At 40.1% G+C, this 25,808-nt stretch overlaps 2 protein-coding genes across 3 annotated transcripts in view; one reads left to right on the top strand and one right to left on the bottom strand.

Annotated features, from left to right (window-relative positions):
* DSC1 (desmocollin 1) overlaps window positions 1–10,637 on the bottom strand; it is a 352,925-nt gene extending 342,288 nt beyond the window's left edge. For both annotated transcript variants that reach the window (XM_058692436.1, XM_058692438.1), the window contains exons 1-2: window positions 10,529–10,637; window positions 1,672–1,766 (exon numbers count right to left, since the gene is read on the bottom strand). In XM_058692436.1, the coding sequence (XP_058548419.1) occupies window positions 1,672–1,731 (60 nt within the window). In that variant the 5' untranslated portion in view covers window positions 1,732–1,766; window positions 10,529–10,637. The remainder of the gene's footprint in view (window positions 1–1,671; window positions 1,767–10,528) is intronic.
* The window catches only part of DSG2 (desmoglein 2), a 51,307-nt gene continuing 35,385 nt past the window's right edge, over window positions 9,887–25,808 (top strand). Inside the window, 2 exon segments of the mRNA XM_058692432.1 lie at window positions 9,887–10,258; window positions 10,260–10,790. Of these exon segments, the coding sequence (XP_058548415.1) occupies window positions 10,157–10,258; window positions 10,260–10,790 (633 nt within the window). The 5' untranslated portion in view covers window positions 9,887–10,156.

Raw genomic sequence — 25,808 nt, 5'->3', positions numbered from 1 at the left:
GGAAAAGGGCAGAATGGAGGGCTTTTTCCCTAAGAGTTCTAATTCCATCATTTCCACCAAGTATAATAGGGCAACTAGGTGGCTTTGGGGCGGGGGAAGTCACTTGAAAATTAACATGAAAGGAACAGTGTTCTTTTTTTTTAATACTTGTTTTTTTTACATTTATTCATTTTTGAGAGAGAGAGACAGAGCATGAGTGGGGGGAGGGGCAGAGAGAGAGAGAGGGAGACACAGAATCTGAAGCAGGCTCCAGGCTCAGCTGTCAGCACAGAGCCCGACAAGGGGCTCAAACTCACGAACTGTGAGATCATGACCTAAGCTGAAGTTGGACACGTAACCGACTGAGCCACCCAGGCTCCCTGAAAGGAATAGTGTTCTTTTTTTTTTTAATTTTTTTAACGTTTATTTATTTTTAAGACAGAGAGAGACACAGCACGAACGGGGTAGGGTCAGAGAGAGAGGGAGACACAGAATCTGAAACAGGCTCCAGGCTCTGAGCTGTCAGCACAGAGACCGACGCGGGGCTAGAACTCACGGACCGCGAGATCATGACCTGAGCCGAAGTCAGACACGTAACCGACTGAGCCACCCAGGCGCCCCAGGAATAGTGTTCTTAATCCAACCTCCAGCAGGATCCATATGGTAGGTAATATCAACAGAATAATAATTACTGCACACACACACGAGATCACACTTTACATTCAGTTTCTATACGAGTTATGGTGCCAAGTTGCTAGCCATGTGAAAAAGAGTTGTGTTTGCAAAAGTTAGCTGACCCAACATAAAATGGAAGAAAATGAAATTTATCTTTCCCTTTACATGTTTCTAAAACATGATATGCCTAAAGTTTTGATAATCACTACTTCCTGCTTCCTTTAAAAAGATGACCGTAACTAGTTGATAAATTTTTAAATTGTTTGATAAGTTAATTCATGATGAAGTATAAACCACAGAATCACTTTGTTATTCCTCCTTGGAGTATATATCTTTAATACATAGAATATCTGTTGACTTAGAAAGCAAGCAAAGTGATATTCCATTTTCATTAGGTTATAGATCAGGAGGTGAAACACTTTCCAGTGTCCCTCAAATCATGTATCTGGCATCTGTCCATTTAGGACCACAGAGCACACCTAGGAATCAGGTTTCACATTTTGAGCAACTGACTTAATGTATCTGGTCTCTAAGAAATAAAAGTAAATAAAATGTTCTATAGAAGTGCCATCACCTTGTTATGCCTAAAAACCTAGAAGCCATAATCTTCCTCCATTTTTTTTTGTTTCAGATGGTTTATCCATACTTCTGAAGTGAAAATCCAACATAAAAAGAACAATAAAACATACTCTAGAGACTTAAAATCCCAATTATTGAAAATTGCGAAGTGTAGACTCATTCTCCCACAGTGCCACACAATGGAAACTCACAACGGCACTTTTATGACCCATAAAGCAATTCTTTACATCAGCTTTCACTTGGGTTTTACTTTGCTCACCGGTAAGTCTTCCCTGTAATACTACTCTGCTTAATTTGTTGAGTTGTCATCAAATTTGCTGATTACTTCAGATGAATACTCTAATCCTAAAGTCAAGAAAGAAGTATGATAATACACTCTCCTCCTCTTTCATACCCCTAGAAGAATTAGTCACAAGAAGTCTTTGTTGACTGACTTACCTCTACTGTAGCTGATTCTGCATGAAATGGGTGTGACTGTCCCCAAAGGTATGACATCATTCAGATATTGTTTCAGTAAAAGTTGAGAGGTCCACCTGAAAAAAAAGATGGCAAGTAAATTAGCAGACAATTAACTAGTCAAACAAGAGGTCTATAATAATGTTCATGATAATCATCATGAATAAAATAAAAAAAAATCTTTAACTGCAAATGCCCTTAGACAAGTTTCTTTAAAGCCAAATTATCAAGAGCAATTTTTTTCCCATTGGCTTCTTTGTATCAACATTTTGCTTAACTGGTTTGCTTAATGATTGAACATATTTCTGTCTAATAAAATCTCTAAGTGGGAACTAGATGCGGGGGTGGGGGGGGATGAAATTCAAATTAGGTCCACTGCCAAAGCAAAAACAAAAAGCAAAAAAAAAAAAAAAAAAAAAAAAAAAGTACAGTTCAAACAAAACAGGCTTAAAAACAAACATTTTCCTAAAATGCTCAGGCACTGGAGACATTTTGAATGTCTTTTCTTATTATCGGTATTGCTTCAACTCTCCAACTCCCTAGGTGTGTATAAATGTAACTGAATTAATGAAATTAGTATTTGTCATGTTAACAGATTTTCAATTACTTATGCCACAAAAGTAACTATGCAGAAATAATCTGCCATTCATAGTATCTAATTTGGGATTCAAGAATAACAGCATTATAACTTTAAATCAGCACAGCTTATGTAAATGTGTCCTCCTAGTGGTTCCTGATATTGTTCTTCTGCATGACATGTGTGACAGACGGCATTTGGAAGCTCATATCCGTCTCTGGACAAGATCACCTTGAGGCTGCGTTGGCCTTCCCAACTGGAATCAAGCCTCTTTCTCCACCTGAGGTGGATGTCAAAATGGAAGTAAGTAACATCGTTACTGAATAACTTTAAATGTGCTCTAATAATTTTAACAAGTCATTTACAAATTACGGAACTTGATTATTAACAAATTACTACATCGACTGATATGGTACTGAAATAAAAAGCCACCACCACCAAGATTAGTTCTGAAAGTAAATCAAAATGAGTAATTTAATTTTCTCAAATCCTTTTCTTTAAAATCAAAATTGTTGGGATGCCTGGGTGGCTCAGTCAGTTAAGCGTCCAACTTTGGCTCAGGTCATGACCTCACGGTTCATGAGTTCAAGCCCTGTGTCGGGCTCAGTGCTGACAGTTCAGAGCCTGGAGCCTGCTTCGGATCCTGTGTCTCCCTCTCTCTCTGTCCATCACCCACTCACACTCTCTCTGTCTCTCAAAAATAAATTTTTTTAACGTTTATTTATTATTGAGAGGCAGAGAGACACAGAGCATGAGCAGGAGAGGGTTAGAGAGAGGGGAAACACAGAATCTGAAGTAGGCTCCAGGCTCTGAGCTGTCAGCACAGAGCCTGATGCGGGGCTCGAACTCACAAACTGTGAGATCGTGACCTGAGCCAAAGTCGGTCGCCTAACCAACTGAGCCACCCAGGTGCCCCAAAAATAAATAAACTCAAAAAAAATTAACAATTCTAATTTTTTTAAAGTTTATTTATTTTGCGAGAGACAGACAGAGAGCGAGCATGAGTAGGGGTGGAGTAGAAAGAGAGGGAGAGAGGGGCGCCTGGGTGGCGCAGTCGGTTAAGCGTCCGACTTCAGCCAGGTCACGATCTCGCGGTCCGTGAGTTCGAGCCCCGCGTCAGGCTCTGGGCTGATGGCTCGGAGCCTGGAGCCTGTTTCCGATTCTGTGTCTCCCTCTCTCTGCCCCTCCCCCGTTCATGCTCTGTCTCTCTCTGTCCCAAAAATAAATAAAAAATGTTGAAAAAAAAATTTAAAAAAAAAAAAAAAAAAAAAAAAAAGAAAGAGAGGGAGAGAGAGAGAATCCCAAGCATGCTCCGCGCTGTCAGCGCAGAACCTGACTTGGGACTTGAACTCACAAACCGTGAGATCATGACCTGAGCTGAAACCAAGAGGCAGACGCTTAACCAACTGAGCCACTCAGGCGATCCAAAATTGTTCATTATTTTTGAGATTCTCCTCCTCTCTACTAAAGTATTTATAATTATCATTTTGGATTATTTGGAAAAGATCTTTAAAGCCAATGTTTTACTACTAAGTTTGCTCTCCAAAGTTACTGAATCACTTCTGTTTCAAGTTTTTCATACACATAAGAACATCCCTGTCTACGTGCAAATGAATGAAACAATTGCCAAGAAACCAATACTCCTTTCTGTCTTCTGAGAGGTGCTTTTTTTTTTTTTTTTTTTATCTCCCTAGGCTCATTAGTCACATTGAGTCAGCGGGATGGTTTCTACCTGACACCCTCAGTAAACACTCTCATGCCTGCGGTAAGCCCTGCAAGTCCTGTCATGCTGGGGATGGATTCCAGCCCAGGGTTGCAATTAACAACCACTCTCCTCTCTTCCCCAGCCACCGCTATTTCCCTTATCTTTCCAAGAATTCCCACAGGCAAATCCTGGGGTAAAGCCAAAGCCAGAAACTTATTCTGAAATTTTTTTCAGAAAATGTAGTCACACAGAGATAAAAATCAACATTCCCAAGCATCACACTCCTGTTAATAAATGCTTCCTTTGTTCACCTCCAGAGGGAAGGAGATTTTCCATATTGTTTATGGTTTTGCACTTTGTCCCCCTTGCAAGGAAGAGAGTCTCAAAGAAGACAGAAATGTTCTCCATTAGTCTCTGAACTTCTTCACTTTCTGCTGTGCAGTCAGCCTTAGCAAGGCCCATCCTTGACAAAATTGTGAGGGAGAGGGATTTTGTCCACAGTGAAGCAGGCTTCCCACCTCAGTTGGCAACATTTACTCACACCCTCCCAGGAACATAATTGTCTCTTATTCTTTCCCCCTTGACTCTCACTTTAAAGGCACACATGCACACATGCACACACACACATACACACACACGCACACACCCTATCCTCCAAAATAACCTTGAGTATCTTCACTTAGTCATTCATTTACACTTTCAACTAATATTTACTGAAGACCTACAAAGGCTTAGGCAATGTTCTAGGTGCTGGATACATATCAGTTCACAGAGAAAACCCTCATGAAGTTTACATTCTAGTAAATGGTAACAGATAACACATAAATGCACAGTCTTTTAGACTGAGATGTGCCAGGAAGAAAAAGGAAGCAGGGAAGGGGTATGGGGAGCTCTAGGGGTGTAGAATTATTTGATTTGTAAATGAATGTTCAGAGAAGGCCTCACCAACAAGGTATTATTTGAGGGGGGCAAAAAGTGAAGAGTGAGGGAGTAAACCTTATACATGTCTGGAACAGAACCTTCTAGAAAAAAGGAAAGGAGAGTATAAAGTCTTGGAGGTGGAGGAGCCTGGGTGGCTCAGTCGGTTGGGCGTCCGACTTCAGCCTAGGTCATGATCTCACAGTTCGTGGGTTCGAGCCCTGCGTGGGGCTCTGTGCTGACAGCTCAGAGCCTGGAGCCTGCTTTGAATTCTGTGTCTCCCTGTCTCTCTCTGCTCCTTCCCTACTCACACTCTGCCTCTCTCTGTCTCTCAAAAATAAATAAACATTGAAAAAAAATTAAAAAAAAAAAAGACTTGGAGGTGGAGCATGCCTGGGCAACCTGTGATACCTGCTGTGATGTAAATGACTGATAAGAGATTGACATGCCACCCTCCCAGTACTCCGCCTGTAACAGTCGAGGGACCCTCCAGTTAAAGGATTTCAGACATTAGTCAATGGGAGGGAGGAGCATCTGATGGGACACCAAAGACTTGCTGAGGTTTCCTAGACAACTTGAGCTGCTGTTTTGTGCACACTGCCATCCAGCATTATTATAAAATCACATTTTAAAACTAGTGTGATTCATTTAAAAAAAAAATCTGTCTTAAGTACTCTACTGAGACCCAAGTAGAGATAATTTGGGGGATTTTCTGCCAGGCCAAATACTATTTTGCAATTGTAGCATCCCCCACTAATTCTCCTCTGCCCTGTGAACAACGTTAACAATCTCCTTAAGCCATTTGCCTGAGGGGCTTTGCATCCAAGCGGCCAGTTCTCCTATACTGACTCACAAGGAGGAGCCTGTGGGGAAAAGCTCAGTTAGCACTGTGACTCATGCGCAGGCCTCTCTCGCTCATAAGGGTGTTGTCTGCAGCTATACTCTGGGGGCTGACTACTGCTGCCCCACAGTGTGGTGACTGTTCATTAAGACATGCTGGCTCCTCTGGGCTAGACCACAGGGCTTGCAGGCTGCTAGACTTTGATTATTACTCTGTAAGTTCTAGCTCAGAAAGGCCATAAAGCTTTTTTCACCCTGTTATTAGAGGCCAGCCCCCACCCCAAGTAGAACAGTTCTCCTCTCTCACTGCCCAAGGTGGATGTGGCTCGTGATCCTTCAAACTGGAAAGTCCATGAAAATCTCAACATCCTGACTCTCTAGTGTCTGTGATGTCACTCATGGTTTGGCTTTTCTGGAAAATGACCATGGCTCCTTCCCCAGGATTAAGGGGAAAGACGATCCTCTCGCATTTCCCCATACGGAAAGTAATACCCTGTCTTCTCAACTGGCCCCTGAGCTCCTCCAACTTCACCCCATGCCTCCCCTCCTGCCACACTCAATTCCATGTATATACTGACACTCACACCTCTTAACTATTAGCCAGGCCACTTTGCAACCCTAACTCACATCACCCTCTGCTATCCTTCCCCTGTTCTTGAGCTGCAGTGTGGTTGGGGAAAACACACATACACAAAAATAACACGTACGTGTGTGTGCCTGCAGTGTATGCATGTACACGACACACATACACAATCCCAGACCAACATTTTCTGACTAGATCCACCATTAATTCATCTACAGTAGATATTTCAAACGCCTTCTCTTATAACACTGTTTATTTATCATCAGTTCCTTCCAGCACATGAGCTTAGTTCAACAAATCAAATATTTGCTGGATACGAGGGGCTGGCCCCACTATGAATATGATATGGGCTCTGCTTTCTAAGTACTAACAACCTTGAGAAAGCAAAATGGGTGGAGTAGCAGACACAGATGAAATCACCATTAGCCACAATGCGATTGCTGCTTCAAAGGTTGTATGAATCATTCTAAATGGAACCACAGAGAATAAAGGGAAAGGTAACTAATTAGAGATGGAGAGTATGGAAAAAGGAAAATTGAGACTGACTCTAGGGTTCTTGGCTTGGGTGGCCAATTGACAAGGCATGTGAGAGGCATATGAGGAAGTTGTAAGCTTGAATTAAAGGGATTGCAGAAATCTTTTTTTGTCAGTATGTTAGTTTGACATCCCTACAAAATTATTATGGTACTTTGAGGTCCCCATGAAATATCCAAATGATAATATTCCCATGTTTGAAGCTTAGGAAAGAGAGCTGTAATGGGTTTGCACAAGGAGTGTGCCTACAGAATCATAGTACCAATTAAGAAAAACAGAAGCAAAGGAAAAAAACTCAAAAGGCATAAACATTTAACAGGTAGGCAGACAATAAGAAATAGAGAAAGAAAATTAGGTTATTGTTTCTGCCTCAGAAATCTATCTGCAGTTGTGTTTTCCTTCTCATTTCAAACTACTTGCTAGACTTTTCTAATTGGATATTGCTGTAATTATCTCAGTACAATTTTCACTGGAAAAAAAAAGCTTTTACTTCTGACTTTCTTGTTTGTGTTAATGCGAGTAAAATAATGCTTTCTTCACAGAAATCTGAAGCCCCTGACTCTCCACCAACAAGCACTCAACTCTGTTTGAGTTTCTCTGTCCTGGCAGGGTCAATGTGTCCTTCACAATTATTCACCCTTTATGAACCTGCTCAGCACATCACCCCTACAGTCCCCACCTAAAGCATTCTCTAATATCATGGCACTCAGTGAGAATTAGGGATTCTCTTCCCTAGGTTTGCTTTATACCCTGCATATAGTTCTACCACTGTATTTATAATAGTTTATAAGTTCTGTAGTTACATTATTTCTTAAGTACCTATTTTTGTTTCTTTGGATGAGGAAATACTTATTTATCTTTGCACTCCCAATAAAATGCAAATGAAATGTTTGTTGAACAGGGACAAACTAAATGTTGAATAAATGAAGGAATAAATGAGCGGAGCTAAGCCAGAAAACAGATTCCTTCTTTTACTGCCTTTTCCACATTAGGTAGCGGCATTTCACATTTTTTCTTGTATCTACATAGCTTTTATCTATAGACGCTCTATAAGTAAGCCTCCTGACCATAATGACCATTTTCTATGTTGTAACGGCCACATATTATGATTTAGAAATCAGAAATCACCCAATTTAGCTCTCATCTCTTTGACATTAATTCTGATACATATGCTCGTTGGGATTTTTAATGGATTTAAAGGGTCAGTCATCTATCAAACTATTTGCCAAGAACTGTCAACGTATAAAGTGTTCTTTGATGCTGAGAATGTGTTGAGGGTAAAGAGGTGGTGATAGTAGGAAAATGAGATGTTAATTTTTGTTTTTACAAAATTTTTGTGTTTGAGATAATAGTAAGAGATGATTCTAATAAACTAATCACTTAAAGCTTATTCTTCTCTGTGTGTATGTGTGAAGCAAAGTATTCTGGGAAACACAACTCAGGTAGATATTTTGAATGTATCTAGATATAAGAGCTAATTATTTGCACGAAGTATAATTTGAACTGACGCATTATAAGTACATGTTTTAAGAAAAGTACATTTAATGTTCAACTAATTTAGGGGAAAATAAAAACCCCATAAGTTAAGTCATTGACATCTTGTTAACACTCAATTTATTATAAAACAATCAAGAGCTTTGTTAGTAATGGTATTTTTTCCTGTGTACAGAGATTTATGAAATAGATTTACTATCATGCCAGGAAAAGGAAGTCAGGAGCTAGAGAAGTGTTTCATCTGACTTGAAACAAGTTCCCTCAAGTCACTGAGTCATAAATTTCAGAACTTTTAAAGGGGAGCTAATTCGAGAACGACATACTATGGCACTGGATAGTGTATGTGTTGACACTCTCTCAAAGCCTTGGAATAAATGTCTTCTAGAAGAATACAATTCTGAAACTGACTTTGTCAGCCTCGGCGGGAGACCGAACAATCCAATAGAAATACAGTTTGCGGTAGCTATTTCTCATTCTGGAAGCTACAATTATCATCATTACTAAACAGAAAACAAACCCTTGATAATGAGGCATAAATACTTGCCTATAGGACTCAGGTACAAGAGTACTAATTTTAGGTAGGATTGATATATAGTCTTCAAGGATGATCTGTGAAAGTGTTTTGGTAAAGCCTGCCTTATTTATTTAGATTTCCTAGAGTGATGGGGAATGGGAATTATCACCAAGGTGCTACCACCCACGTCTAGCTCAAGACAAAGGAATGGAAACTAGGAAACATACTTCTCTCCTGACTCAACTATGCATCCAATGCTTAAGAGCCTCCCTGGTACTCAGCACTGTTCTAGGCACTGGAAACAGAGTGGAAACTAAGCAGACACTCTTCCTATATACTTAGTCCTCAACTAACTTAATCACTAACACTTAAGTAATAATATGAGAAAAGTCACTCAGCAGTTAAGCCCTAAACAAATAGAGGAGAACGTGGTTTCTCTCCACTCCAAGAGGGAGGGGTGCTTGGCAGCTAGGGAAGAAAGGGACTAAAGAGGAGATGCCAACTTACTGGATCTGAAAAACTGGCAAGATCAGAGCTAGGGAGAGAGGGGTATAAAAAACTGGGAAAGGGACAAGAAAGAGGGCACTTTTGACTACAGAAGGAACTCTGCTATTTTGTTCACAGTGAATGCCAAACTTCTCTTTCTAGTAGGATGTCAATACTTTATACTTTTCTAGGCACTTCCACTACTCCAACATCAATAGTTCACGTTTCGTAGAAGCTTCCTAACCTGGTGCTGATTCTAGTGCCTCCGTTTTTCAAGAAGAGTTCAACTTCACATTTATACCTGCAATAATAATTAGAGTTCTAACAACTACATTTATTGAACCCGATGTACTATAAACACCACAGAAGGCTTCACATGCATTTTCCGATTTAATCTTCACAACAGCCCTTTTGTGCTGGGTGTTGCTAATCCCATCTAACAGATCTGGAACTAAGACACAGAGAAGTTGTCCAGGTCACACGGCTAGGGGAGCAAGGATTCTGACCTCTAGTTATGCTTTGTGTAAGAGATTTTGTAAATCATATCAAAGAGTCCATCTTTTCCTTAACAACCCCTGGAGTTTCCTTCTAGCCGCTTCTGGTTAACAAAGAGTCAAAGAACTGTCCGTTTAGATCATCTGTGATTTTTTTCTGTGTCTCTTTTACCCAGATAAGCTGCAAACCTGCTGGAAGCAATGAAGAGGCCTTGGGGAGAGAGGCAAGAGGCCTTCACAGAGCCAGCCACCTACATCCTGCTCCAGAACCTCCTTTCCCAGAAGGCAGGCCGCAGGCACCCCGGCTGCAGTGGGGACGCGGATGTCCGCAGCACTGTCTTCTCCACTCCACCTGAGCTCCGGGCCCGCGCACATTCACAAAGTTCTGGACCCCTGGGCGGCCTCGGGTAGCCGGGCGCGCTCGCCCGGGGGCCGGCAGGTCTCGCTCCGAAGAGCCAGCTCTGCCCTGGGGCTGGCGCCGAGCGGCTCACGCCGCTCAGGCCGAGTCCCGCCGGGTGGCCCAGAGCCTCCGTTGTCCCGGCCACTCTCCCGAGAGGAGGGGACATGAAGGAGAGGACGGCGGGGCGGGGCCTGCCACCCAAAGTCCCCAGCCCAGGGACGTCACGGTCCCAGGTGCGTGTGCGACGAGGGGCGGGAGTCCACCGCGCGCCTTCCTCCTCCGAGGAATCCCCACCTCAGCGCCCACGACTCCGGCGGGCTCCCGGTTCCATTTTTTCACGGCGGCCGCACCTGGCACCGCGCCCCGGGGCAGGGCGGCGCGGCGGTCGTGGAGAAAGACTGTCGGAGTGGGGGCTCCGGGGCGGAGCCGGGGTCGCGCCTGCGGGGACGCGGGGGAGCCCGCGGCGCCGAGCGAGACGAGCCGCCCCAGGCGAGGGCGCGGCGGCGGCGCAGACGCGATGGCGCGGAGCGCGGAGGGCGCCGCGCTGCTTCTTCTGGTGAGTGCGGGTAGCGGGGACGCGGAGCCCCGGGCGAGGGCGAGGGCGAGGGCGAGGGCGAGGGCGCGGGCGCGGACGGGCAACTTGCCCGCCTCCGCCTGGGCAGAGCCCGGATCCCGGCGCTCCCTCTTTGTGTCCGGAGGGTGGCAAAGGGCCGGGCAAGCTGCGGCGAGCTCGGACCTCGAGGCTTCGGGAAAACCAACCGCGACTCCGCGTTCGTGTGCGGACCTGTCTGAAGTTCTGCTCCACCGGCCGCCACGCTTCGGCCCCAGCGCCTTCCCGGGCTGTGATCTGTGGTGTAGCGGGTCAGGAGGCGGGAGCGGCTTTCCTGGAGATCGGGGCTTTGTTTGCAGTCTTCTCCCTCCGACGGGCAACATGGAGGCAGGAGCCGGGCCTCCTTCCAGGAGGTTCGCGATGTTCTCCCCGGTCCCCGGGGCTGCCGCCTCGCGTCCGCCTCAGTGAACCGGCCACACCGGGGAAACACCTGTATTCTTAGACGGCAGCGAAGGGCTACAAATAGGGTTTTCAGAAACCGCATTTTACTATTTAATTTTTGTTTGGTAAAGCCACGGTACCGTTAAAATCACCCACACACAGGTTTAACAAGTTCACAAAGTTGGTGTTTTAAAGCAATGTCCTGGTGTTAAAGACAAGAAACATATGTAATGGTAAGATTTTTTTTTTTTTTCCTTTTTAAAATGTGATAGAAAATCGAAGTGCAGGGCCACAGTCCAACTGACTTTTTGGAAGTTACGAGAGAAGAGGTCTTGAACCACTGGAAAATACTGTTCGGTCTCTGGAGCTCCGTTTCTTATGCTTGGTTTCTGTGCTCAGATTGGATTTTAAATATATTTGTTTTCTGTTTGTTAAAGGAATTGCACATGATTAAGAAATGTGCCTGGCTTAGGGGGTTTTGCTAAATGAGATCTGATAAAGTGACAGTTCTCCTAAGTGTGGGTTCATTTTCCTGAGACTTAAAATATATGTTCAGAGAGATGAGATACAAAATCATACTCAGTTTTCTTATATAATGGTTAACAATTTTTATAAACCACACAAGCTCATTCATTATATTAAAAGTTCTAATTTCCAAAAGATTACCTTCTCTATTCCAGAATTGCAGTGGGGGAGGGGGAAAATATATATTTATTTTTATATTAATATATTTATATATTGTTAATACTAGTTGATTATATTGATAGGTATTTTTTTCCTGTTTTGTGTGTGTATGTGTATATCACAGGGAAAAACACATGACTAATCCAATCTAGGGATTTCAGTGAACCCTCTCTTGGAATTATATGATAATTAAAACCTCTGGCACACCACTTTGTTTTCTCACTCTATTTACCCATTGCGTATTGTCGAAGTCATTGAGGTAATTTTCAGCTCAAGCTCATGTTGTTAATAAAACTTCTCTGCGGTAATTTAGGATTTTCTTTTTGGCCTCCAGAATAATAGAGCAACTAATACCCTCATTGTGACACCTCCTGGCTAAGGAGAATACCAAGCTAATATAGCACCTGGCTTACTCAGAGGGTTAAATATTAAATTCCTTTCACGTAGGAAAAGAAATTGCCTTTATCCTCAGATGGTATAACGGGCAGGCCAATTGAAGTACATTTATGGAGAAATAGGTAATAATTTACACATATTTTCTATGTTAGCAATCCAGTATTTTTACTCTCTTAGCCAATAGCTGAGTCCTTTATAAAGGGATTGTAATTAACTGAACTGGAACAGATTTTGGGGTATTCTTTGTATTTTCTATTATACTTTTTGTGATATAAATTTGAGTATGTTTCTTTTTGGTCAGTGAGCAGTGGACAGTTCAGCATTTTGCCCCCCAGGGTGTTTGAAATTCAAAGTGTCCTCTTTGGATTTGGAATGGAAAGCAATCATCTGCCAACTTCCTCAAGGAGTTCTTGAGGAAATGGGCCTTTCATAGAAGGGAATATAAATTGTATTCTGTATGGGTCAGAGTTCAGTTGCAGTGCTGATAACAATTCATTGTAGCCAGTTAAAGCAAGAAGGGATTTATTTCAGGGCATTAAGTTGATTGCATAAGTATAGGAAGGATTGAGGAAGGGGACTTCATTTTGAGTTGTCAGTAACGACTTTAAAGCCACACAGCCAAACCCAACCACTTAGGGAGCTGGTACCTTTCCTGTGATCAGAAACCAGCACTGCCACCCCCACAGTGTGGAAATTGCCAAGATCTAGATGCTACTTTTGCTGCCAAGTCCAGAGCAGTGCCACATTTACTAGGATGCATGCCAGCTAAATGTACCAGGACCCTACCTCTTGACACCCATTACTCTAGTGATAGACACTAGAGCAGTAATAAGATGGCTGCAGAAACCCAACTACAGCCATATCTCGGCTTGCCAGCAAGCAGAGAATACACATAGCTTCTACCTCCTTTCAGATCTCATGTAAATGCTCACTGATTGAACCTAAATCATGTTTAGAACTTCAGCTGCAAGGGAGTCTATGACACGTGGTCGTTAGCTTTCCTCTGCAGTTCAGGGAGACACATCAGAAGGGTGATAGTGAGTGGCACCCACACAACTATCACATAGTCATTTGAGGCCAACTCTATCAAAATGGAAAGCAGAAATAATTTGCGAATAAAACCAATCTCTCCTCTTCAAGGGTTTTTTTTGTTTGTTTGTTTTGTTTTTTGTTTTTTGTTTTTTTTACCTGGGATCCACCAACTACCAAATACTCCAAAGGTGGAATTCAGAGGGTCCTTAGACATGGCTGGGAATAAATTACGTATCTGTTTTTACTAATCTCTATCTTAATTTAGCATTTTTTTAAAATTATGAGTGTAAGAAAGACACTGCCTTAGAATTAGTGGTACATGGATGTGTGGGTGGCTTAGCCAGTGGGGAGTCCGACTTCAGCTCAGGTCATGATCTCACAGCTTCTGAGTTCGAGCTCCACATCAGGCTCTGTGCTGACAGCTTAGAGTCTAGAGCCTGCTTCAGATTCTGGGTCTCCCTCTCTCTCTGCCCTCCCCTGCTCATGCTCTGTCTCTCTCTCTTTCAAAAATAAACATTAAAAAAATTTTTGTTAATAATCCCTTTGATTTACAAAAAAAATAATAATAATAATTAGCAGTACCTGTGTCTTTGTCACAATAGAAGTCATAAATATTGTCACATCATACTAGTTATCTGAAAGTACCCTTTATTCTCATCACTAATAAACTTTCTTTTAGATCTAATTATTAATGTGTTGATAATGCAGTGCATGATATCACTGTACCACAGATTGGTGTTTCTTAAATTTTGACAACTATTTCAATATACGGGATTCATTCATAATCCAATGCTTTTTATTATGTAAATTTAAAAACAGTATTAGGAGAAAGGGCCATAGACTTCACCAGGCTGCTAAAGAGGGCACTTGGGGGAGAGATTTTCCAGTGGCTGCCTCAATTTTGCCTTTGACTAAGTAAGCTTAGTTTTTAAAAATCAAACAACATTTTAAGGATTCCGTGATTGCAAATTGTGTTAGGAACAGTTATATTTACTGGTGTATTAGCTTGTTAGGGTTGCTATAACAAAGTACCAAAAATTGGGTGGTTTCAAACAGCAGAAATTTATCTCACAGTTCTAGATGTTACAAGTCCAAAATCAAGGGCTACCTTCCCTCTTAAATCTGTAGGTTTCCTTCCTTGTCTTTTCCTGGTGTTTGGTGGTTCGCCCACAATCTCTAGCTTTCCTGGCCTCTTAGATACATCGCTTCTATCCTCCATCTTCACTTAACATCCTTCCTATGTCTTTTCCTATCATTTTACTCTATACACGTCTGAGTCTATGTCCAAATTTCCCCTTTTTATAAATACACTGATCGTGTTGGATTAGGGCTCACATTAATGACCTCAGCTGGGTTAAATCTGCAAAGACCCTGTTCCAAATAAGGTCACATTATGAGATATTAGGGGTTAGGACTTCACCATATGTTCTTTTAAGAGATATATAGTTCAATATGTAACAAGTAAGTTTAACTATCTATAAATTATAAAAATTGCCATTATGCTTAACGTTTTAATATACGACTGGATAACAGAATTTAGAGTAAATTCAAGTATAATTTAGATGATACGTATTGAAGCCTGTAAGAGTAATCAGTTACATCCGGGGATTTTAGAAACATATGATTTCACATTTGTTTTTGTTTCTAAAAATTAAAAAGTTATGGAAAAATGTCAGCTCTTAACAAAAAATTCTTTAATACTGAACTTAGAGGGAATTATGATTTAAAAAAAAGTATGAGCATTCATTTGGGCTAAATTCTTCCCAATCATTAGACCTGATGAACTAAATTAAAATCCCTAAGGCTGAGGTCCAGAAATATGTATTGATAGAAACTTTACAGTTAATCTAATTATCAGACATATAAAAGAGTAAGAATTACTGCTCTCAATTTTGCAAAATAGTTTATTCATGGATGAAGCATGCCCATATTTATATGGAAAAAATTATACATTGAACAGCAATTGGTATTTTTTAAACTGCCAAATTGTAGTAAAAATCAGAAGCCTTAATTGAAATCATAAATGAGCTTTAGATCAATTTGAGCATGTCTTAGTCACAGCTTTTTTCCCCGTTTTTCAAAGTGCCACAAATTTTAATAGTTGAATAACACTTTTCAAACATATATGATGAGAGATTGTTTTCTCAGTTAAGTTTATCTTAAAGTATCAAATGTATACCACATATGACATTGTACTATTTTTGTTTATTTCAAATTATAAAGATTTAAAAATTATTTAAATTACTTAATTTAAATTATTTAAAAATTATTAAGATTTTTATTATATGCAAAGCTTAGGGATTAGAGTCAAGGAATCTAGAACACCAGTATTTATACCATAGTCTAATGGTAATATGGTAATACTCACAAGAAAAGAAACTATGTAGAAACTAACGAAGGTGTTTAGTGACACCTTGCTTGATTTTAAACAACATACCTGACATTGGGAGACCATGAAAAAACCAGACATGTTCTGTCATCATGGTGTTTATGGTCTAGTAAATAAGTAAATGGCTAATTTCCAATTGGGTTATAGTAAGAAGAGCAATGATAAAAAGAATAGACACTACTATGGAGCTTACAGAAGGAGCTCCAGCACTGACCATCCCAGCCAAGATCTGAGAATAATTATAAATTAATGAAATCTGAAGAGAAGAAGGGAGAAGAATGTTCCAGGTAGAGAAAAGAGCATTTGCAAAGGCCTGAAGACAAGGGCACGTGCTTGGAAGAAATGAAAGAGTTCATTGTAGCTGGAATGTAAGGCAAAACACCATACAGAAAGATGAGTGCAGCCTTCCTGATACCAAGGGAAGCCACAAAAGACTAATTAACAAGTAAGCATTTTTAGGGAGGTGTTCAAATTATTAAGAAATTAAAAAGATGAATTTTGGTTGAGTCGGTCAGGAAAGGGTCAAGAAAGAAGAGAGAGTTGTTGGCCAATTGGGAACAATTTTGCCTCTTTTTTTTTTTTTTCAAAAGAGATTTTTCCAAAATTTAGGATGTTGTAACCAAAGACAGGCAGAAAAGCCCATACAGTACGATGGAGGGAGGGTGCAGCCCAGTAGGAGGATTGTTTTGGGAGCAAGTGTTCTCAAGGAAATATTGGGGGACTAAGATTTGAAAGGGGCATTTTGGTTGTCATAAGGCCCAAGATGCTACTGGTAGTTAATACTTCCAATCCAGGGATGCTAAGCCTCCAGCATTCTTCAGAACCTTCAAGAAGAATTTAGCTACTCATGAATACCTATAGCACTCCCACTGAGAAATGGTGATAGACAAATAGTGAGAGATTCTATTCAGGAATTCATCTCATCTCTGTTCACTTTTGAAAATGCAAATATCAGGACAACTGGGTTGCTCAGTCACTTGAGCGTCCAACTCTTGACTTTGGCTCAGGTCATGATCCCTGGTTTGTGGGATCTAGCCCTGTATCTGCCTCCATGCTAAGCATGGAGCCTGCTTGGAATTCTCTCTTTCCCTCTGCCCCTCTCCCCCACTAGCACTCTCTCGTTCTCTAAAATAAAAGAAAAAAAAAATGCAAATATCTCTGGTTAATTGAAACTTGATACATTCATTCATTCAGCAAATATTACTGAGCATCTACTCTATGCCAAACACGTCTATGTCTCACATCAAAATCACACCTGCCTGGCAGTTATTTTCATCAGCTAAGCAGGTGCTGCCTGGCTGAATGGAGAATAAGAGGGCAAATTTGGGTGGAAATGAGATGAGAAGAGAGTTCAGATATCCGCTCTTCTAAAGTACCTCCATCCCATTACTCTTTCATGTTCCCCACGATGCAAACTAAAAAAAATAGAATAAAATTGGGAGGAGGGTTCAGATGGCAATGTAGAAAAATCCTGATCTCACCTCTTCCCACAGACACAATAAATCCACAACTATATATGGAATAATTCCCTGTGAAGGGGACCTAGAAATTGGGTCAACAGAGTCTCCACAGCAGGGGACAGCAACAAGGTAGGTAGAAGAGGACAACAGTAGTAGATATGGTTGCATATCTACAATGATTAGTTAAGGAATGCACAAAATAATAAGACATATAAATATCACATCAAAACCATAAAGCATGAGGTGGGGGGCAGAAATGTAGTCCTTTTAGAAAGCATTCAAACTTAAGTGAACACCAACTTAAAATAGATGGCTATGTACATAGGTTGTTATATATGAACCTCATAGTAACCACAGCCAAAAACCTATAATAGATACACAAATAAAGTGAAAGGATTCCAAACAACACCAAAGAAAGTCACAAATCATAAGAGAAGAAGAAAAGAACAGAGAACTACAGAAACAACCAGAAAACAATGAACAAAATGGCAATAAATACATACCTATCAATAATTAATTTAAATGTAAATGGACTACCTGCTCCAATCCAAAGACACAGAGTGGCTAAATGGGTAAAAAACATCAAGACCCATCTATATGCTGCCTACAAGAAACTCACTTCATATCTAAATACATACACAGACTGAAAGTGAAGATGTAGAAAAATATTCCATATACATGGAAACAGAAAGCAATCTGGGGGTAGCAATACTTAGACAAAATAGACTTCAAAACAAAGGCTGTAACAAGAGATAAAGAAGGGGATCACATAATGATAAAGGGGTCAATTCAACAAAAAGATGCACCACTTGTAAATATGTATGCATCCAACACAGGAGCACCTAAATACATAAAGCAAATATTGACAGACACAGAGGGAGAAATTGGTGGTAAAACAGTAACACTAGAGGACTTTAACACCTCACTTACATCAATGGATAGATCATCTAGAACCAAAATTAAGAAGGAAACATTGACCTTGAATGACACAATAGACCAAATGGACTTAATAGATTATTACAGAATGTTTTCATCCAAAAACAGAAGAATACACATTCTTCTCCAGTGCACGTGGAACATTCTCCAGGATAGATCACATGTTAGGCCACAAAACAAATCTCAATAAATTTAAGATTGAAATCATATTAAGCATTTTTTCTGACCACAATGGTCTGAAACTAGAAATCAACTGCAAGAAGAAATCTGGAAAAAACACAAACACATTAAGATTAAAACATGTTACTAAACATCTGTTGGGCCAATGAAGAAATCAAAGAGGAAAGGGGTGCCTGGATGGCTCTGTCAGTTGAGTAGCTGACTCTTGATGTTAGCTTAGGTCATGATCCCAGGTCATGGGATCAAGCCCTGCATCGGGCTCCACACTGATCATGGAGCCTGCTTGGGATTCTCTCTCTCCCTCTGCCCCTTTCCCCTGCTCATGCACTCTCTCTCTGTCAAAAAAAAAAAAAAAAAAAGAGAGAGAAAGAAAGAAAAAATTAAAAAGTACTTTGAGAGAAACAAAAATGAAAACGCAATGTTCCAAAAGTCTATGGGATATAGCAAAAGCAGCTTTAAGAGGGAATCTTATAATAATACAGGCCCACCTCAAGAAACAAGAGAAATTTCAACTAGATAATTTAACCTTTCACCTGAAGGAACTAGAAAAAGAATAAAGCCTGAAGTTAGTAGAAGGAAGGAAGTAATAAAGATCAGAGCAGAAACATCTTAAATAGAAAAGAAACTACAAGCTGGTTTTTTAAAAGATAAAATTGATAAACTTTCAGCCAGACTCATCAAGAAAAATATCAGAGCCTAAATAAATAAAATCAGAAATGAGAAGTTAAAACCAATACCACAGAAATACAAATGATCATGAGACTGCTATGAACAATTTACATACCAACAAATTGGCAGCAAGGAAGAAATGGTTAAATTCCTGGAAATATACAGTCATCCAAGACTGATCATGTAAATTGGTACAGCCACTATAGAAAACAGTATGGAGGTTCCTCAAAAAATTAAAAATAGAATTACCGTATGACCCAACAATTCCTCTTCTAGGTATTTCTCCGAAGAAAATGAAAACACTAACTGAAAAATACATATGTGCCCGTATGTTCATTGCAAGCCAACACATGGAATTTGCCTAAATGTCCCATCGATAAATGGATGTGATACACACACACACACACACACACACACACACACACATATATCAGCTGACCCACTGCGTCCCTTGCAGTGCCCTGCTTTTTTGTCTAGTATCTTTCCTCCCTACTCAAAAGGTTTCCCCAAGATCTAATTAACAGGTTTACAAACTGCGCTCTGAGAATTGCATCCTTCTAGCCATTCAGATTTTCAGGATCCTCTCACCCCTTCCCGTATCCTCCATGTATGAAGCATTGTCACGGATTAGCTGTGTCCTAATGAAGACCTGCCTTCTCTTGGGGCACCTGTTTGGCTCAGTCGGTTGAGTGTCCAACTTTGGCTCAGGTCATGACCTCATGGTTTGTGAGTTCAAGCCCCACATCAGGCTCTGTGTTGACAGCTCAGAGCCTGGAGCCTGCTTCGGTTTCTGTCTCCTTCTCTCTCTGCCCCTCCCCTGCTCATGCTGTCTTTCTTTCTCAAAAATAAATAAATAAACATTAAAAATAAATAAATACTTGCCTTTACCCATCCATCCTTGTGCCATTCCTCTATGCTGTTCCTCATTTTATCTCCTCTGGCTTATTACTCTAATGTTCAAAGTGTCACCTGCCTTTCATCTTCCACAGTACTGCCAGAAAACCTCTGCAGCTCTAGTGTTAGAGTATCCCTAATCAGAAGTTGTCGATGACTCCCACTTATAAGATCAGTGAAGAATTTTAGCACAACTTTTTGTCTTTATTTTCTACGTACCACTGTAACACAGTCTAGGTGCCAAACTGCCAAACTTCTTGTTCTTTGCCCTCCATCTCCATGTAGTGGCACATGCTGCCTTTGAATGGATCGTTTCCATCCTCCCGCAATCTGCACAGATTCTGCTCCCTCTCAAGGCCAAGCCCACTGCCACCTCCTTTCCTAAACCTCTCCTGATTCCCCTAGCAGAAAGTGGTTTCTGCATTTCCCCAGAACTGTTTTTGCAGTTGTCATTTGCACAATTAACTTTTTCTACCCTATGTTATAGTTATTTATATATTCTTTATCTCTCCTACTACACTGTGAGTTTCAGAGCAGAATCTAAATGTCATTTGTCTATACACTAGCTAATTGTCTGGGACACAGAAGTAGTCTTTAAAAACCCAAGAGTTGGGGCATCTGGGTGGTTCAGTCGATTAAGCATCAGGCTCTTGACTTCAGCTCAGGTTATGATCTCACGGTTGGTGAGTCTGAGTCCCACATTAGGCTTAATGCTGATAAATGTGGAACCCGCTTGGGATTCTCTCTCTCTACGTCTCTTCCCCTCCCAACTCGTGCTCTCTTTCTCTCTCAAAATAAATAAAGTTAAAAAAAAAAGAGTCAAAGCATCTTTCTATGTTTGGGAAAGCTGGAATAATAATGTGAATTTCCTTTGTTTAAAAAATATATTTACTGGGGCACCTGGATGGCTCAGTTGGTTAAGTATCCAACTTTGGCTCAGGTCATGATCTGGCAGTTCATGGGTTCAAGCCATGCATTGGGCTCTGTGCTGACAGCTCAGAGCTCAGAACCTGGAGGCTTTTTTGGATTCTGTGTTTCCCTCTGTCTCTGCCCTCACCCCCTGTTTCTCTCTCTCTCTCTCTCTCTCTCTCTCTCTCTCAAAAATAAATAAGCATTAAAAAATTTTTTTAAACATATTTACTGTCTAATTAGTCATCAGTCTGACCTGAACTTCCAGATTATTGATTTAGTTTCATTACAAATTAGAATTTTTCTACAAAGGAAAGAAAAGAGACAAAAAATGTAAATTAAGATTTGCCTAATTTCACAGATAATAGTCCTGCAAAAAGATTCATACAACTTTCTAAAGCCCTTGATTTTCACATTTTTTAATTTTGCCTTCACTTATTTGAGGCCAATTGAAAATGCCTGTTTTCCAGTTTGAACCTTGGAGTACAGTTGCCTTACTGACAGACCAGTGCCATCTAATGGTGAAGAGGGACAGTCTGAAGCTCTTGATTTTCTTAAACTTCGGGGGATGGAAATCTGGTTTCTTCATTTTTTTAGTGTAATTTTCAGCAATATATTACAGCAAAAAGGTGGAAGCAGCATCATTTTTGTCTATCAAATTATGTGAGATAATTTATATAGATTTACTAAGATTTTTCCTGATTCCAAAAGCATTCATAGCAGTTATAGAAAACAAATAACGATAAAATGGTGAAATATTTCAAAAATAATAAATGCTCAAGATCAGCAAAACTTAAACTAGAAAAGATGTAAAAGAGGAGGAAACACTATTTAAAGTAATCCTGTTATATTGATTGCTACTTCTAAAATGAAAAATCTTCTTGTGATAGAAATCACTCAGTTCCTATATTTCCTAGTTTAGAATCTGTCATTTCACACATCTTTGTAGTTGAGGATTTATTATCCAGTCAACGAATTATCCAGGCTCATTCTTCCCTTTCCTTTGCTACTCTGGTTTTATACAATGGTTTTCAAAAGTGTGATCAGACCTGAAGCATCAACATAACCAGGAAACTACAGATTCTTATGCCCCTTGATTCACAGACTGATAACTGGAAATTCTCTGCTGGAACCTGGCAGTCTGTGTTTTAACAAGGTGATTCTGATGCCACTCAAGCTTGAGAACCACTGCTAACATCCCTATTAGAAAATAATTGGGAAGAAAAAAGATTAAATATTTTAAAAGCTTACATTTAATTACTTGTTAGCAACTCTGATTTAAAAAAAAAATGTTTTAAGGACCAAATAAAATAACATGGACTTTTCTGGACCTTCAGTTTAAATGTCTATATCCAGGAAGATATAGGAGCGGTCTATGATGACACAAAACTCAACTTGAAGTAAGAATTCGCAATGTGACCTAACAACTCAAGGGTAGCACAGCATTACCAAATCCACATTTTAAAATTTTGGGGGGCAGTTAATAATTCCAAAGAAAATATCTTCTTCTTTAAAGCTTCTTTAAAGTCATCAATATGACTCACTCAAAGCCCTATTTGTTACATTAAGATTAGCCCAAACATTATAAGAGCAGGTGAAAGGTTATGACAAATCATATAATTTATTACATTCAGTCTTAAAGTATGTAGTTTTACTATCTAAAATTCAAGCTCAGAATTGAAACATTAAAGTTAAAAATACTGCTTTTCTTGGCTATTGAGGTTTTTTTTAAGTACCAACTGTGAAAACAAATATAAGTGTATATATAAATTCAGTTTTTTTGTTTTTTTACATTTTTTTAATGTTTATATTTGAGAGAGTGCAGGTGGGGGAGGGGCAGAGAGAGACAGAGACAGAATCTGAAGCAGACTCCAGGCTCTAAGCTGTCAGCACAGAGAACAATGCAAGGCCCAAACCCATGAGCCATGAAATCATGACCTGGGCAAAAGTCGGATGCTTAACTGACTGAGCCACCCAGGTCCCCCGTGATTAGTTTTTTTAATAAAGCTACTCTAGGAATTGTCTTTAATGTATGGGTCATATATAAGTTGAATAAAATATTATAGACATTTTTAAGTTGGTATTTTCTAAATGAATTATAATGTTTAGCCATAAAAAAAGACATTTTGTAAAAACTACGTCCCCTCCCTCAAGAAAAAAAAATTAGGCAAGATTAAGAGAAAGAGTATAGTAGGTGAAATTCTAACATAAATCTGACCCTATCAGGTTGATCAGAGTAGCTCACCAAAATTACTGGTCCACTCTTACTGCACTGGGTCACTTGAACCTAAGTTTATGTCATTATGGAGGTCCTGCCACGACCTTCTTGGGGCTACAGAGGCTAGTTCAGCTCTGTCTATACAAATAGAAAAATCAGGATATGCGATCATGGAAATAAACAAGTGGCATCCATGGCCCTAATGTCATTTTATTTCTATTAGATTATTTTCGCCAAAGCTGACAAAGCTTAGGAATGGATTGGGGATAAACCAAGGATCCTTGGGAGCACTTTCTGGTTTTGCCTTCCACACAGTAAAATGGAGAAACAAAGAATTTTAACACCTTCTTCTTTGAAAGGGTGGGTGAAAATGGAAAATAACACAGGTGTTTCTGTGATTATCCAGGGGATGGACATGAGTTTGACTAACTGACAACAACAGGTACATGCTAGATCATCTCTGTTTGAGTCCTTAAGATTGTCTATTGACCACACTACTGACTTGCCAGAATAGAAATAAGCCATTAGAATAGAATGCCTCAAGTTTGGAATGGTGTTTAAACTACTTTGTATCCCTCTACATTTATCTCTAATAAGATATCTACTGGTCTGAGATATTAACGTGTAAGGAGTCACCTTACTATGGACTCAGAAACATGGAATAAATCTTCAAGATCATCTATTTCAGATCAAAAATGAATTAATCAGGAGGAGATGTCATCTAGTGACTCATAAGTCCTCCTGAATTCTGCTTGTTAAACTCATAAAGGTGACCTCATAATAGGAAGTCTTTTAAAGGTGCTGACCTTGAGAACAAACAGTACATTGACTAATCATTTTTTGCAGTGATGTTTGATTTGCCCTCATGCCTCTGCCAAAAGAAAAATTATTTCTTGCCAGTTACCAGGAGGTCCAGTTTGACAAGATGAGTAGGATCCAGTGGTAAAAATAAAAACTTTTTTTTTTAACTTTAGTAAATTGGAAAAGCTTTTGAAGGATTTTTATGGTTTATATAAAAATACGACTTATTTGGGTGCAAAGGCTAGAAGTTTATTTTTCCTTTTCAGTCTTTTTTTTTAAGTTTATTCATTTATTGAGAGAGAGAGAGAGAGAGAGCGAGCGTGTGAGCAGGGAAAGGGCAGAGAGAGGGAGAGAGAGAGAATCCCAGCAGGCTCTGTACCGCTAGAGCCTGAAGCGGGGCTCAAACCCTCGAACCGTGAGATCATGACCTGAGCCTAAGTCAAGAGCCAGATACTTAACCAACTAAGACACCCAGGCTCCCCTCTCTTCAGTATTAAAGGCATTTTGCACATGAAACTTTTCTGTCACCAAGTTCCTGTGAGAAAAAAACTACAGATTTCATACTTGGGAGAAGCCATAATGGTCATCTCGTCCAGGCATTCTTGTGATGCTTGAAACCCTTTTACCACATCCCCACAGGATGTCACTTAAACTTACAGAGCTGGAAATGTTCAAAGGCAAGTGGGAAGAAGTAGGAATGGAGGACAGAAGTCAGAATGTCAGTTATTCCACTTACATTGCCTGCAATTTGGAAATTTGAATAAATCCATGGTCTCCTAAAATTTGTATGACCTTCTTGGTTAGGTATTATAGTAGCTTCCTATCAAAGACACGTAGTCTAAATCAAGGTATTTCAACCTCAGCATTTTGTCATCTGGAGCCAGATAATGCTTTGTTGGGGGAGCCTATCCTGTGCATAATAGGATATTGAGCAGCATCTCTGGTCTCTACCCACTAGATGCCAGTAGCACCTCACCCTGGTTTGACAACCTCCCTGCCCTCCACACTCGTTTCAAAACCAAAAATGTCTGCAGATGTTACCAAATGTCCCAGATGGCTCCAGGGTAGGGGAGGAAGTTGTATATGAAATCCCCACCCCCCCAACTGAGAACTGCTTGTACAAATTAAGGAAGTGCTCTGGAAACATCCAGATTACTTCCTCGGAGTAAGTAGAAAGGAGTAGTTAAGATCTTAACTATTTCCTTAATCAAATAAGCAGTCTCACAATTAACAAAATGTTAGTACAATTCTCTTGGTTTTTTTGTTGTTTTTTGTTTTTGTTTTGTGCAAGTGTGGAGCAATTATTTCAGTCCGTCATATTTTATTAAGTGTCTGTGAGAACAGGCTACTGCTGTAGGTGCTATAAAAATGCAGATAGTATTTACATAACTATTTGTAGAACTATTCCGTGACACCCTCAGCTTTAAGATGCACATCAATTTTTGTACCTTTTTCTTATAACACAAGAAAAAATATACAAATCACAAGTGTACTGAACTGCTATATTTTCACAAACTGAACATAGCATAGGATCAGCAACCAGATTAAGAAACAGGACGACCAGCACCCAAAAGCCCTAACATCATCTCCACTGACTCACTTCCCTCTTGCAGCATCAACCTGGATTACTGATACCATTCCTCCCCCATGCCTGACCCTTCCATTTGCCAGAAGGTCTGCCTGATTTACTCCCCCATTCCATTCCAGTCTCTATGAAGATAGAATCTCTTCTGAGAGCCTCCTCACAGTCCTAAATCATTCTCTACCACCCTGTCCCTGCTTTAATTTTCGTTACAGCTATCACAACCTATTTTTGTCTGTCTCTCGAACAAGTAAGAATCCAAGAGGATAAGAACATACCATAGCATATTGTAGAAGCTCAGGAAATTGAAGGCATGAATGAATCCAAATTTCAGAAATTTTAAGATGAAGAAAATGCAAATCATAGAATTAAGAAAATACCATCATAATTCTATTTACTGAATGCCTGCTATATGCCAATCACTGCAATAATC

This window comes from Neofelis nebulosa, chromosome 11 (genome assembly GCF_028018385.1).
Source record: "Neofelis nebulosa isolate mNeoNeb1 chromosome 11, mNeoNeb1.pri, whole genome shotgun sequence".
Lineage (NCBI taxonomy): Eukaryota > Metazoa > Chordata > Mammalia > Carnivora > Felidae > Neofelis > Neofelis nebulosa.
The sequence above is the reverse complement of the archived record's forward strand: the minus strand, read 5'-3'. Positions and strand labels throughout refer to the sequence as shown.